General features: G+C 35.9%; 1 protein-coding gene across 10 annotated transcripts in view; it reads right to left on the bottom strand.

The window, feature by feature from the left end:
• Nucleotides 1–15,262, bottom strand: part of FLACC1 (flagellum associated containing coiled-coil domains 1) — a 52,809-nt gene that overhangs the window by 14,145 nt on the left and 23,402 nt on the right. For all 10 annotated transcript variants that reach the window (XM_074299063.1, XM_074299058.1, XM_074299064.1 and 7 more), the window contains 9 exons: nt 14,344–14,437; nt 13,474–13,535; nt 9,574–9,671; nt 8,754–8,806; nt 6,184–6,283; nt 5,633–5,736; nt 4,508–4,570; nt 2,402–2,491; nt 2,085–2,194 (listed from right to left, as the gene is read on the bottom strand). In XM_074299063.1, coding sequence (XP_074155164.1) covers nt 2,085–2,194; nt 2,402–2,491; nt 4,508–4,570; nt 5,633–5,736; nt 6,184–6,283; nt 8,754–8,806; nt 9,574–9,671; nt 13,474–13,535; nt 14,344–14,437 — 774 coding nt within the window. The remainder of the gene's footprint in view (nt 1–2,084; nt 2,195–2,401; nt 2,492–4,507; nt 4,571–5,632; nt 5,737–6,183; nt 6,284–8,753; nt 8,807–9,573; nt 9,672–13,473; nt 13,536–14,343; nt 14,438–15,262) is intronic.

Genomic DNA, 15,262 nt, shown 5'->3' with positions numbered 1-15,262 from the left:
GGTTGGGGAAAATGTAGAATACATATATGGAAGACATATGAACAAACATATCCTCAAGAAGATTTGAGGCAGAACAGAAATCCTCCTGGTGCAATCCAAGATGACCTGAAGACAGACTCCAGACAGGGGATTAATCCATGTGAAGTGCAAACACCTCCTGCTAGTTCTACAGAAACACCAAGTGGGGAATCCTGAGGCAAGTCTTTCTCCCTCCAGGAGAAAGACTGAGTGAGGAGCCTTGGGTAATCAGGAGCACCAGGCCCAGGTTATGCTGCTGAAACACAGCCCTTGGTGAAAAGGAACAACCACACCAGGAGTACAAAAGCAGTGGGACAGGGACACTGTTGGCTTCAGTCACTTGAAAGAGAAGGTAGCTCTTGATCTGGGGCTCCAGGCCAGAGGGGATTGTTGAATGGAGGTTTGAGGCACCATATCTCACTCCAGGATTAGTATAACTAATATTTCTTATTTCTAAAAATGATCTGGTAAGGAAAAAATAACTCAACCATAGAAACTTACTATGGAAACAGGGAAGACTGGAGTTCATCTACAAAGGATGATGCTAAAGTAAAAAAAAAAAAAAAAAAAAAAAAAAAAAGCTTCTTCTACCTCAAAGAATAACATTCAATGATTCCTTGCCCAGAGAGAGTTTATAGAAGCAAAAAAGAATTTAAAAATAACTGAGAGACAAAAAGAAACTAAAACATAGATAAATAAAAATCATCTAAGAAAAACAAGATTATGAAAAAAATCATCCAACTATAAAAGGAGATACAGTCTCTCAAACATGGAAATAACTCTTTGAAAATTAGAATTGGGCAAGGGAAAGCCAGTGAGCTATGAAATACCAAGAAATACAAAACAGATTGTAAAGAATGAAAAACCAGAATAGAATGTGAAATTTCTTATAAGAAAAACTGCAGATGTAGACTACAGATTAAGGAAAGAAAATATAAGAATATTTGGATTACCTAAAAGTTGTGACCAAAAAAAAGAACCTTGATATAATAATGCAAGAAATAATCCAAGAAAATTATCCTGGAGTGATAGAACTGAGGGGAAAGTAGAAATAGAAAAAAAAAATCCATCGATCATCACTTCAAGGAAATTCAAAGAGATCTTTTGTGGTAAACACATAGAAATATCCTTGTCAAATTTCAAAACCCCCAGATCATATAGAAAATTTTGCAAGAAACAAGGAAAAAAAAAACAAGCCAAATATGCTGAAGCTACAATTAGAATTGTATAGGACTTATCAGCATCCACAATAAAAGAATGTAGGTCATGGAATCATATCTACCAGCAATCAAAAGAACTAGGTTTATGGTCAGAAATATCATCGCTAGCAAAATTATTCATAATATGGAATGAGAAAAAATTGGACATTTAGTGAACTTGCAGATTTTCAGGACTTTCTAAAACAAACCCAAACTCAATAGAAAATTTAACAAAAGAACCAATATCAAAGATCGATTTCAATTTCAAAGAACTTAACATGGACAAATTATGTTTTTGTGTTTTTTTTTTCCTTTAACTTGGGAAATGTACCACTTGTTTAAGACTGACAATAGCAATAGAATAGCTCAAATAGAAAGATTGGGCCGAGTTAAGTTAAAAATAGTAATTAGGTTATGCAAATGAAGTAAAGAGGAAGATTAGACACAAACATTAGAAGGGGGGTGGAGGGCTCATAGTTCTGAAAACCTACTCACATCTGGAATGGGTTAAGTAGGCAACACTAATATATACCATGAAGGGTATTGCACTCTCCAAAATCTATAAAGAATTAAGGAAAGAAGTGTGCAAAGGTGAGGGAAGAAGACAAGGGAGGAATCCACAATTGGTGGAAGGTTAAGTAATAGCAAGGCAAGTTAAGGACAACATTTAAAAAAGAGTTAGCAGGAATAGGAAAGACATGTGCTTTGGGGAGCTTAATTTTCTCTTTTTTCAAAAGACAAATTCTAGAACAATTGTAGGTAAGCTCCCCTGCTCATCTCCCCCCATTCTCTCACTGTCTTACCAAAAGCCTACCCATCCCATCCCTAACCCCAGTGTTCCCATTCTTCAAAAGAATGGCTACATACCTCAGTTCTAAATTTTCATCTGTCAGGTTCTGTACCATATATTTGTACTTTTCCTCAACTTCAACAAGCTTTTGCTGAAGGATCTGCTCCAGGTTAATTGCATGGTTTTTCTGAAAGGCATTTTAAAAAATGACTATCCCTTCCCTCTCTAGGCAAGAAGATTAATAGACAGTCATAGCACATTAATGGAGGCAGCCTACTGTACTATAAATGTTATTGGATTAAACGGGTTAGACTAGCCGGTCTAAAGTTCTTTCCATATATCAGTCTCTCATGCTTTATTCACCTGCTATCCTCTTATCTACAATGGAACTCACCTCTTTCTGCAGTTCCACTTGACTTTGGTACAGTGATGTGTTTAGTGATTCTAAAACAAGAGACTGTGCCTGCAGTTCTTCCTCTATGACCTTTATTAGGAGAAAGAGTTTGAAATCAATTCCAAGTGCAATTATTGACCACCTACTGTTTACAAAGCATTATGCTAGGGTTGGGGAAAATGAATATATAGAAGACATTTCCTGACCTCATGAACAAACTTTTAGTCCAGTAATAGACTAAATTTATTGTAATTCCATGTACTTCAACTTAACCCTTTTATTGCCTTGTTGTTCTTGTTTTCCTGAGATCTCTAAGTGAACTATATATTCCTAAGTGTCTATGTCTCAACAGGTGTCCACATGCCTTTCAATCAAAGACTCATGGTCAGTCTTCAAGGACTAGCTTATGTTCAAAATGTATTTTCAGCAGAAGGAGCTGCTGAATACAAGTTATCTTATGTGCTTGTTATCATGAACAATTCTTTAATACTTCTAGGAATTGTCATTTTGTCAATCTTCATAGAGATCACACCCACCCGCCCCCAAATAAACAGATAATCATGGTGAATTACACTGGTAAAAAAAATTTAAATAAAATGTTATCACTTGATTTTCAAGTACTTGGTGACAAACTTTAAAATCACATAATTGGTAAAGAAACCTCAGAACTGCTTGAGAAATTAATGCGTCAGCCATACTTTGCAGTGCAAATTAAAATTTTGAAGCAGTGTCAGTATAGTAGAAAGGATGCTGGATTTTGGAATTGGTGTCTTGGATTTAAATCCTAGCTTTGCTACTAATGTGTAAATAGGACCATTGGTAAATTGCTTGATCATTGGCATCAGTTTTGTTATCTAAAAGTGAAAGATTTGGAAGATTTCTGAGGTCCCTTTCAGCTCTGTGAAATATAAAGAGAACTTCAGCAGGGATCATGGTTTTCCCCTTTTGTTCTGACTAATATGGAAAACATGTTGAAAATGACTGTACATATATAAACTACATAAGATTGCTTGTTGTCTGGGGAGAGGGAAGCTAAGAGATGAAGAGAGAACTTGGAATTTAAAATCTTACAAAAATGAGTGTTTTAAAACTATTTTTAGATGTAATTGAAAAAATAAAATAATATTGTGGAAAAAAATAAAGCACAACACTTTATTGGACATTTAGGGGAACTGAAAAACAAGCTTTAGTCAACCTGTTCTATAAAATTTATACATTAGGTTGACTGATAACTAACATACATAATAGTTGTGGTTTGTAGTTCTGAAAGGACACTAAAGGTTTTGTTGGGCAACAAGTTCTAAAATAACCAGAAAGCTCAGTGGTGATCAATTGGCACTCAAAATCTTACAAAAACTCATGTTGAAAACTATTTTTACCTGTAGTTGAAAAAATAAAATACTACTGTGGAAAAAAAAATAAAGCACAACACTTTATTGGAACCTTAGTGGAACTGGAAAAACAAGCTTTAGTCAACCTGTTCTATAAAATTCATACATTAGGTTGACTGATAACTAACATACATAATAGTTGTGGTTTGTGGTTGTGAAAGGACACTAAAGGTTTTGTTGGGCAACAAGTTCTAAAATATCCAGAAAGCTCAGTGGTGATCAATTGGCACTCAAAATCTTACAAAAACTCATGTTGAAAACTATTTTTACCTGTAGTTGAAAAAATAAAATACTATTGTGGAAAAAAAATAAGGCATATGACTTTATTGGAACCTTAGTGGAACTGGAAAACAAGCTTCAATCAAACTGTTCTATAACATTCCTACATTAGAGAAGTGAGTGCAAGATACTAATGTTGTAAAAAATTACCCAGGCATATTTCTGTTAATAAAAAGTTATAATAAAAAATATTTAAAAATTCATACATTAGGTTGACGTATAACTAACATACATAATAGTTGTGGTTCTGAAAGGACACTAAAGCCTTTGTTGGGCAACAAGTTCTAAAATACCTAGAAAGCTCAGCTCTGGTCCATTGGCTTAGATTCTTTGAGGAAAGGCATTATAGAGTCAATCTCCTTTGGTTCCCATTTTCATTTTGCTTAATTGTATACCAGCAATCCCAAAGGAAAAAAAAAACACCTCAACTTCTTACCTCCTTTGATTTCTGCAGCTGTTCTAAATTCAATACATCAACTTCATGTTGTTTTATGAATGCCTGAAAGCAAGAGTATATTGAAGATGAATCTTATGTAATTTCTATTTCAGATCTAACATCATGGTGCAGCATTATATTTTGCCATCAAAGGATGTGGATTCAAATTCTAGCTCTGTGATCTCACTTGTGTCATTTAATAAGCTCCATCAATCTCAGCTTCCTCATCTCTAAGATGGGAGGGAGATTGTGCTAAGATGTTTCCAATTCTGTGATCCTATGCTCCACCAAGATTAACTCAAACATGGGAAACAGAGAGGAAAGTATGTTACATTTATAAAGGTAAAAATTAAAACAAAACCAAGAGAACCACCTTCAATCCATCCCCCCTCCTCCCAATCTAATATGAAAAAGAGAGAGAAGAGAGGAGGAAAGGGAAATGAGGGATGACTGGAGAAGAAGGAAGGGAGAATGGGGGGAAAGAGAGATTTAGGATGAGAGTAAGAAGGAAGGGGGAGGGAATAAAGAAAAATGACAGAGAAAGAAAAGAAAGCATGTAGGGAGGAATAAAGGAAGGAAAAAAAGAAGAAAAGAAGGGAGGAAGGGAGAGAGGGAGGAAGGAGGGGAAAAAGAACATAGAATAGAATTAGCATCTAAGTACTAAACTGAAAAATTGTAGAAGTTGTAAGAACTAACTCATCAGGTCACTGATTGTTACAAAGCCATTTGTTTTATATAAAATATGGACTTTAAAAAAATTAAGGTATCAATACTGTCTTTGGAAAGAGGATTCTGTGCCCTTTGGTGAATATATCTGTTTAAATATAATTTAAACTTGGCATATTCAGTAGAATAGTTCATATAAAACCAGAATCAATGCAATGATGGAGCATGAAATAAAATAATATTTATAAAACTTTGCAAACTGGAAAGTGTTATGTAATATTATTGATTGTAAACCAAATACCTTGGCCCCTTGGATTTATCTAATTTGAGTTGCCTCCAAAAAACAAGTAGCAATTAAATATAACATCCCCAAATCATTTCAAGGCACATAAAATTATTTCTTGCCTTTGAAAACTTATAGTAAATCTATGATTATTCATTCATCTGGGGAGGAATTACCTCTCTTTCCTTATTGAACTTTTCACATTCTTGGATATGGAGTTCCTCTATTTTTCTCTTTTCTTCCTCTACATCCACCTCAAACTTCTTTGTTAATCTATATTCTGTGGAGAATCAGAGAATAAAATTTATGTGTATAGATGCAATCTCAAAAAGTACATCTATGATTGAAAAGATACAAAGAGGAAAAAAGAAAATACTCCATAAGAACTGGTAGCCTGGGTTAAACTAAAGGTTTATCCATGCATTTTTACAATATAGATACTTATGTACAGTTACTATGATGTGGGGGAATCTACAAATATTTTTATGTTAAAAATATTATCATAGTAAAAATGAAGTTACAAACATCTGGATTATATTATTGTTCTAAAAAATAAAATGGAAACTAATTGCGCATGCTGTGATTTTGACAAGTGCATTAAATGAATGTATAAGTAGCTGCTTAGAAGACCATAGTTCTTCCATTCCAATCTTTCCATTTGTATTATTTCCTTTCAATAAACCTAGGTCATCCACCTTCCTGAAACATTTCAAGATTCCCTACTTACTTTGCTGTAAGAGGATTTTTTCTCGCTCCATTTTCTCACTCTTCTCCCATTCTATCTTCCGCCTTGACCACTTCTCCTCCATTTCATCTGAGATACTGTCCTAGGATGACACAGAGGGCCATAACATCTATGGATATCATGGTCTTACAAATTAAGAATTCCCAGGAGAAGGGAAAGAAGAGACTTTTTAAAATTAAAGCTTTTTATTTTCAAAACATATGCATGGATAATTTTTCAACATCTACCCTTGTGTTCCAAATTTCTCCCTTTTCTCCACCCCCGCCCTTAGATGGCAAGTAACCCAATATATGTTAAACATGGTAAAATATATGTTAAATACAATATATACATACATATTTATGTGATTATCTTGCTACACAAGAAAAATCAGATCAGAAAGGGAAAAAAAGAAAAATAAAATGCAAGCAAACCACAACAAAGAGAGTGAAAATGCTATGTTGTGAACCACACTCAGTTCCCACAGTCCTTTCTGGGTGTAGATGGCTCTCTTTATCACAAGGTCATTGGAACTGGCATCAATCATTTCATTGTTGGAAAGAGACACGCTTATAGAATTGATCATGATATAATCTTAAATCATGTACAATGTTCTCTTGATTCTGCTCATTTTAATCATCATTTTAAACATCATCATGTAATTGTCTCCAAGCTTTTCTGAAATCATCCTGCTAATCGCTTATTATAGAACAATAGCATTTCATGACATTCATATACTATAACTTATTCAGCCATTCTTCAGTTGATGGGCATCCATCAGTTTCCATCCATCTTGCCACTACAAAAAGAGCTGCCACAAACACTTTTGCACATGTGGGTCCTTCCTTTTCCCTTCTTTATGATCTCTTTAGGATATAAGCCTAGTACAAATTCTACTAGATGAAAGGGTATGCACATTTTGATAGCCTTTTGGGCATAGTTCCAAATTATCCTTCAGAATAGTTGAATCAATTCACAACTCCACTAACAATGTATCAGTGTCCCAGTTTCCTCATATCCCCTCCAACACTCATCACTATCTTTTCCTGTCATCTTAGCCAATCTGAGAGGTGTGTAGTGGTACCTCAGAGTTGTCTTAATTTGCATTTCTCTGATCAATAGTGATTTAGAACACCTTCTTATATGACTAGAAATGGTTTCCATTTCTTGGTCTGAAAATTGTTTATAACCTTTGACTATCAATCGGAGTATAGCTTGAATTCTTACAAATTTGAGTCAATTCTCTCTATATTTTAGAAATGAGACCTTTATTAGAACCCTTGAATGTAAAAATGTTTTCCCAGTTTATTGCTTCCCTTCTAATCTTGTCTGCACTGGTTTTGTTTGTTAAAAAATACTTTTTAACTTAACATAATCAAAATTATGTGTTCAATAATAAACTTTAGTTCTTCTTTGGCCACAAATTCGGAAAAGACTTTAAAAATTATTTAGAAATCACATGCTTGTATTAAAATGGAAGAGGGAGATGCAGAGTTCATGGTGTCTGTCCAAGTAGTGTTCTCTTTTGCAAACATTTCACCTTTGTGAACATCAGTTTCCTCATCTATAAAATGGAATACTAAATAGCACATGTACTTCTTCCTTCAATGTGGAAATGAGAAAGGTACTTTGAAAACAAGGAAGACCCACAGTTCTTCATGACTACTTCTTGGACCTGAGGAGACTTTAGACATGATGCCAGCTCATAGACTTTGCTCTGAATCCCTTCATGCCCTTGCCATAAGCTTACCTCTCAGGAGTCTTTCTGCTCCTAATAAGGACATCTTTGTGGGTCAAGGAAGGTAGGCCTGTGGAGCACCCACAAATCATAAATTCTCTTGGACAAGTCAACTATGATCTTAAAAATGTGCTCCCTCCTTCTCTCTCTCCCCCCCTTTTTCTCTCTCTCTCCCTTTCTCTCTTTCCTATACATATCGACACCTACACACAAATACACAAACATAAATACATGCACACACATATACATATAACAAATATATTAGCTCAATTTCTTTTCCTCCCTATTCCAGGAGCTTATAGGCATTGAATAAATGAATGATCAGATTAGATCTTTAGAAAACATTATTAGATTAAATCATTAGAAAACAAATACCCAATTAATTTTTTTTAAAAGAATCAACACTGACACTTTAATCTGTTCAGCTTGCTTCTTCTGCATAAGGAAACATACTTCCCTGTTTCTATAGGCATTCATCTTTAAAAAACAAACAACAAAAAACCCCCAGCAACAACAATCCAAAAAACTGAAAATAAAGAATAAGTCTGGGAGAATCACTAAGCAGTCCCATCAGACCATTAACACTATGAGCTGAGCAGCCAGCACTGAATAGTTCCATGCAAATTAATTCAAAGCTCTACACCAGTCTCTCCTCTTTGCTGGGGTAAATATCTCTACTCCATTTCCTTGCTGCTCTATATCCCCAGGAGTTACTTTCCATCTACTAATCTATTTTGATTGTTCCACCATAGATTATCTGCTAGGAAATGAAGTCTGCAATTGGTGATCCAGCTTCCCTTATGCTTGAAAATAGTTCAAAGTAACTAGATCTCACCTGGTACATTCGGAACATATTCTTCAAATACTTATACTCCTTCACCATACTTTCTAGACAAGAGAAAATAAAACTGTCATCATTATTCCATTCAAAAGACATAGGCCACACCAATATACAGTTTAAAAACAGCTGAAAACATCACTAAGACTTTGTGGAACATCCTATATTACTCCTAATCAAACTTCACCCAGTCCTTATCATGAGTCAATATAATATGACAAAAGGGGCCTTACACTCCTCCCTATAGAACTTTGGTTTGGGTTCTCAGAACTTGGAAGAGCTAAGGTTTACTTGAAATGCCAGGTTAAAGTAACCTTAAATGTCTTCTCTCCATCAAAGACTTTTTTTTAGGGCTCAGGGAGCTTTCTTTATATTCCCAGTACATAGCAGAGTGCCCTGATCATACTAGGCGCTTAATAAATACTTGTTGAGTGGTTGTTATTCACCCATTGCAGGGTGAATAATAATAAGAATAGCACCTCACATAGGTATAGGGCCTTTTCCTTTTCCAAAGTACTCTGATACACATAGATCTATTTATTTATTTATTTAATTGCTCATCACAATAGCTCTGAGGGTAATGTAGGGAAGAGATTCTTATGTCCACAGTAACTCAGCTGGGATTTGAATTGTGAGTTTCTCATTTCCTGTCTTGGTATAAATGTTGATAAATAGATTTCCTTTCTTTTAGTCATTCTCTTCCAAACTTTATGAAGAAGAGAAGAGAAACTTGGCAGATGCTTTCCAATTAATCTGTGTTCCTTGCCATGCTCCAGGAGCTTTCTTATAGAACATTCTACCCAGATTGTAGCTGTACCTAGCTTTCCTTGTGCAGAGTTCTTCTCCATCTTCAGGGCTGCTTTATACCTTTCCTCCAAAGCAGTCATTGCTACAAGATGAGTCTCCTTGAGTTCTCTGTGTAGTCACCACAGGAGAAATAGTCATCAATAAAAGAATGTCTGAATAAAGCTATTTTTTCACCCACCAAAGCTAGAAAGATATAGCAGTCACAGGGAGCCATAGGCATCCTGATAAGGCTACACCCCAACTAAAATTTGACCCTAACCCTAATTCTAAAACTAACCCTAACAGAGGGTCAGAAGGGTAGCTAATCTTAGAATGTTCTCCAAAGGCCTTTTGTACATATCTATACTTTGTTACTGAGAAAATCTGACACTTTGAAAGGTCAGCTATGTTAAACATATCAGATGAGGCAGTCGCTGATAAATCTTTTGCTTAGTAATTCATGGTCAGCCTCAGATCTAGTAGTTCCTCCACTTTCCTGAGAGCTTTCTTTATAATCCATAATGTTGGCAATTTTCTAGACAAAGGGTCTCAAAATTTAGTGTATAGATGGCACAGTAAATAGAGTGCATGGGTCTGGAATCAGGAAGACCTGATTTCAAATTTGGTTTCAGATACTAGCTTTGTGACCTTAGGCAAATCACTTAACGCTGAATGTTTCGATTTCCTCATCTGCAAAATAAGCTGGAGAAAGAAATGGAGAAAAATACTCCAGTATCTTTGTCAAGAAAACCCCCCCAAAAAGAATCAGGAAGAGTCAGACACAATTGAAAATGACTGAACAACAATTACAATGACCGTAGTAGTTATTTATGTTATAAAATTTACACAAAAATAGAATTTAAGAAGTGTAGAAATAAAAATGAAATCATGCTTGGTTCTAGTGACAAAAGAAAGCCATTGGAGTTTGCTGAGTAGGAGAGTTGACATAGATCTGAATTTTTGGAAAATCATTTTAGCAGCTTTGTGGAGGATTAGAGAAGACAGGAGCTGGAGGGAGAAAGACCAATTAGGAGGCTATTACAAAAGACCAGGGGAGAAGTGATAAGAGACCGAATTAGGATGGTAGCTATATGTATAGACAAAAGATGATGTAGGAAAGTAGAAAGATTAGACAACTAATTGGATGCAAAGGATGAGTAAGTATAGAGAAAGACCTGAGAGCTTACAAATCTGGGTAGCTAGAAGGATGACAATGCTCTCAAATACAACAGAGCTCAAACAGCAAGGTGACAAAAATCTCAATTTTGAGACAGTGCCAACTCTTCCCCACTCCCACCTCCACCCAGAACTAAGCAGAATCCAATTCTAACAAAGTTGAAATTCAAGAAGTAGGCTAGAACAATGAGTAAACAATAACAAATAATAATAACCATAAATTGGTGATAGGGCAGGTCAAGACACAGACTCAGAAGATTATATTATGAAAACAATCAAAATCTTAATGAAAAATGAAGATTGGACACAAGTCCAACAAGAATTCTTAGAAAAAGCTAAAGAAAGAGATTTTAAAAGATCAAAAATGGTATTAAAATTAAATAAAAGCAAGAGAGAAAAATTGGGGGAAAGAATGAGGGCAATGTAAGAAAATTATGAAAAGAGAGTTATTAACATACCCTTTAACCAATAATAACTACTACCTAAAAGATATATCCCAAAGAGATCAAAATAAAAGGAAGAGGAGCCATATGTACAAAAATATTTATAGAAATCCTTTTTGGGGTGACAAAGAATTGGAAATTGATGGGATGCCCATCAATAGGGGCTAAATAAGTTGTGGTGAATAACTGTGATGAAATACTACTGTTATTTGAGATGATGAGCAGCATAACTTTAGAAAAACTTGAGAAGAGTTATATGAACTGACAAAAAGTGAACTAAGCAGAATAGTTTAATATTTACACAGTACTGTGCATCTACAAGGTAATGGGAGATGGGGGAAAAGGGAAAAAAGGGAGATGTGGCTATGTTGAGGACAGAAGTTTTATGAAAACCAGAGGTACTAGTGTTGGTGCTATGATTATATTATAACTTCCCTGAGAAGCCCATGCCTGGTACCAAAAGAAAAAGATCAGGAGATTGCACAGGCATAGAAAGGGTACTGAGTGTTGGGCAATAGTGGGTATAAAGGGTGTCATGCTTGTGTGGAAGACAAATCTCCATTGACAATCCTGGAGTGGACAGGTATGACCCATCTTCCTGACCTCTGGTTCAGTGATTGTAAACTTCTTGTGGTCATGCCATGGAGCCATGGGAATCTAGTGACCCTACTTTAGAGACTCCTATTCTAGATAGCAGCAGCTAAAAACAAAAGAAAAAAGCATGGGCTCAGAAATGTCTTTTTCTTGAAGCTACGCTGACTGTTGAGTGTGTAGTTATTGACTCAGAGACTTTTCAGTTCAGTCTTTCTGTTCCTCTTTTCTCTCTATGTCTCCCTATCTGCACTAACTGCTGTTCTTATTAATGTTTCCTAACTAGCAGATAGCGCTACAGAACAAGGGAGAGAAGGGAGAATGGAAGTAAAGTAGGACAAACTACAGAAAAGCTTAACAGCTGTTTTAGAGAAAGAATCACAAAAGCAAAATATACATCACAATCAACCAATAAGCAATTTGCTGTTTGCCGGGAATGGTGTTTAGTGGTACAAAAGCAGAAGGTACTTCTCCCAAGGAGTTCACATTCCATTGGGAAAGGCTAATGCATACAGATGTAATTGTATACCATTATACCAAATAGATATTGCCTAAGTAATTAGTGGAGGGGGGCAGGGCAGAGAGGAAAGTCCTAGCAGTTGGCTGGACTTATCTGGAAGCCAATGCTTGAATTGAATTTTTAAGGAAATCAAGGATTCCAAGAGACACAGGTAAGGTAGGATGACCCTTCAGTATGGCAGACAGGATATGGACTATTGCACATGAGGAATGGGAGGAAGGTCCACTTGACTGTACCATTGAGTGTGTGAAAAGGAAGCGATGTATAACAATGGAAAGGGATATTAGTGCTTAGTTGTGAAGAACCAAATGAGAAGAGTTTGATCCCTAAAGATGTTAGGGAGCTATCAGTTTCTTGAATTCATTTTCTTAGTGCTTTAAGATGTACCAAACATCTTTCTCCCAAAAACCCCATGAGGTAGTGAAAATGTTTTTACACCCACTTTTCTTCATTTTTTAGTTGTGTCCAATTTTTCATGATCATGTTAGGCTTTTCTTTGTAAAGAAAAAGGTTTGCCATTTCCTTCTCCAGTTCATTTTACAGATGAGGAAACAGATAAACAGGGTGAACTGACTTAATGGATCACACAACTGTCTATATCCAGTTTCTAGGAGAAAAAAAAAGACTCCAAGAAGTTAGATAAATCACCCATAGTCACACAGTTAAGTACCTGAGCTGGAATTTGATTCCTCTATAAGTACTTGATTGTTTTACTCTCTTTCCTCATTATTTTTGGTTTCAACTTGCAATTTGGTTTTTAGGAATTGCTCTTGTGGAGATTCCTTCCACTGATACAAATTAGCAACATTTCTTTAAGTGATCATTAGACATTGGAGAGAAGGTAAATGGCTTGCTTCTGGTCATACAGCTAACACTTATTACAGAAAGAATTAGAATTCAGATTTCTTTGATTCTAAGCCATATCTATTCACTAGACCTTTTGTCTCTCAGGCTTTTTATGAAAGACAAAAATAATCACACTGATATTAAAAATAAGGACTTAATTCCTGGGGAATGAAAGAAGCTATTGGATGAGAAAGTCCCAGTGCAGCCTAGCATCTTTTGGCATCAGAATGATTGTAGCACAGAGAAATCAGAACATGCTCTCTTCAAAGAATTCCAAGCTCAACTACCCCATTATCTTTAGACAGACTGACATGCTCCTCTCCTCACTTTCCCCCTCCCTTCAAGCAGCTGTTACCTCTTGCTATTTTCAAATTCTTTTTGGAGATCATTGTACCGGTTTTCCATTTCTTCTGTAAGCTAGAAAGACAGGTAAGGATTTAACAATAAGTACAGTCCTCCTTCAAGACCCACCTCATGTTCTATCACTTGTGTGGAGCTTCTAGCCCACAGAAAATTCCCCTTTTCACATCCCCTTTACATTTACCTTCTACAGCACATGAACTTTGGATGGTATCCATATCCCTGATCTTTAATTATGAAGGCAATTTTCTGACAATCCTAAACTTACTCAGATGTAATAAAACACATTTGGTCAAACAGAATAATGATGGGGCAGCACAACACTTTGATAGTAGGTGATGGTAATAGAAGGTGATGGTTTTCCATAAGTATCACAAACTGGCTGAGCTGTCATCAGAACAGCCAGTGAAACTCATTAATTTATTGGATCAACTGACTTAAAAGAAAATTGGTTAATCTGACTAGGATAGACAACTCCATCATATGGGAAAATTTTGGAAGAAGTAAATGGATCCTCCCTCCTCTCTACAGATTTAACTCAAGGCTAAAGGTCCCAGGAAATGTGAGCTGCCTACTCCAGACATGATTAAGCATCAGTGGACATCACAAAGTCCTCAGAATGTACTTCACATCTCCTTTGACCCATTTTAAATAGGAAGGATCAAAGGAGAAGGGAAAATGAGGATAGTCTTATAGTATTTCCATTGGTGACCTAGACATTCACAAAACTACCAAATAGCTGAGTAAAACTAGAGTCCCCCTTATAACCAACAGATAGAAAAGTTCTTCCTGGAGTAGGTTTGAACTGTGGCCCTGATGTTCCCATTGAAAAAAGTTGACCAAATAAAACTAAAAGGCAGCTCACCAATTTCTGAGAAGTTTGATGATCCCTGCTCATTTGTTCTATCACCGTGGTTAGCTCTGCGATCTGATTTTCTAAGTCAATAATGACATCTGTCCTGCAAAGCAGAGATGGTTCTCTCACTCATATAGCTTACCATTTCACGCCCAATCAGAGATATTAGAGAGGAACTGGCTGAGTTGGCAAAGTTATCTTGAGGGCAGCCTTGGTGAGTATTTGTCATGCCTTCAGTTCATCATGCTTGAGAGGAGTACCCTAGAGGAATAGGTTGGTTAGCCACGACTGTCTGGTATTCTTGTTCAGCTCACTCAGAAAGAAATGGATGGTATGGGACCCTTTTGACTAGAAAGAAATGGGAATGTACCAAAAATTTGTTATGAACTTGGATTAATGAAAAAATGGTGAAACATGGAGCTGGTTAGAGGGTTTGGAGTTAGAACTATTGCTGAAAATTGGGACATAGGCCAGAAATACATTGGGATGGGGAGGTCATTAAGACCTGAATTCATAGTCAAGAGATGGGTAGGATTAAAAAATGGTCCAAGAGGTGTATTCTGAAGGTCAGAAGTCTAGGTTGTCATATTGTCTATATGTTGTGGAACTGTCCAGAAATAGCATTATGGATAATTGAATTTGTGATAGGCATATTACCAGAGTCTATTTTAAAAGACAATACTAATCTATAGATAATTATACCCAATTCCTGATAAGAGTATTGAACAAAATACAGGTTAAGAAAAGATAGGAGTGCAGGATATAATGGTGACAGGATAAAGAAATGAAGAAGAAACAAATGAGAAAGTCAGATTCTTTGAATGATCTACATATTCAATACTCACATTTCATTCAGTATTCAGGTCCTAAGAAGAAAATAATTAGCAATTGGGCTATGAGGAATTGCCACTGACCTCAACTGGCTAAA

This window comes from Sminthopsis crassicaudata, chromosome 3, assembly GCF_048593235.1.
Source record: "Sminthopsis crassicaudata isolate SCR6 chromosome 3, ASM4859323v1, whole genome shotgun sequence".
Classification (NCBI taxonomy): domain Eukaryota; kingdom Metazoa; phylum Chordata; class Mammalia; order Dasyuromorphia; family Dasyuridae; genus Sminthopsis; species Sminthopsis crassicaudata.
This window is presented reverse-complemented; position numbering and strand designations above follow the sequence as displayed.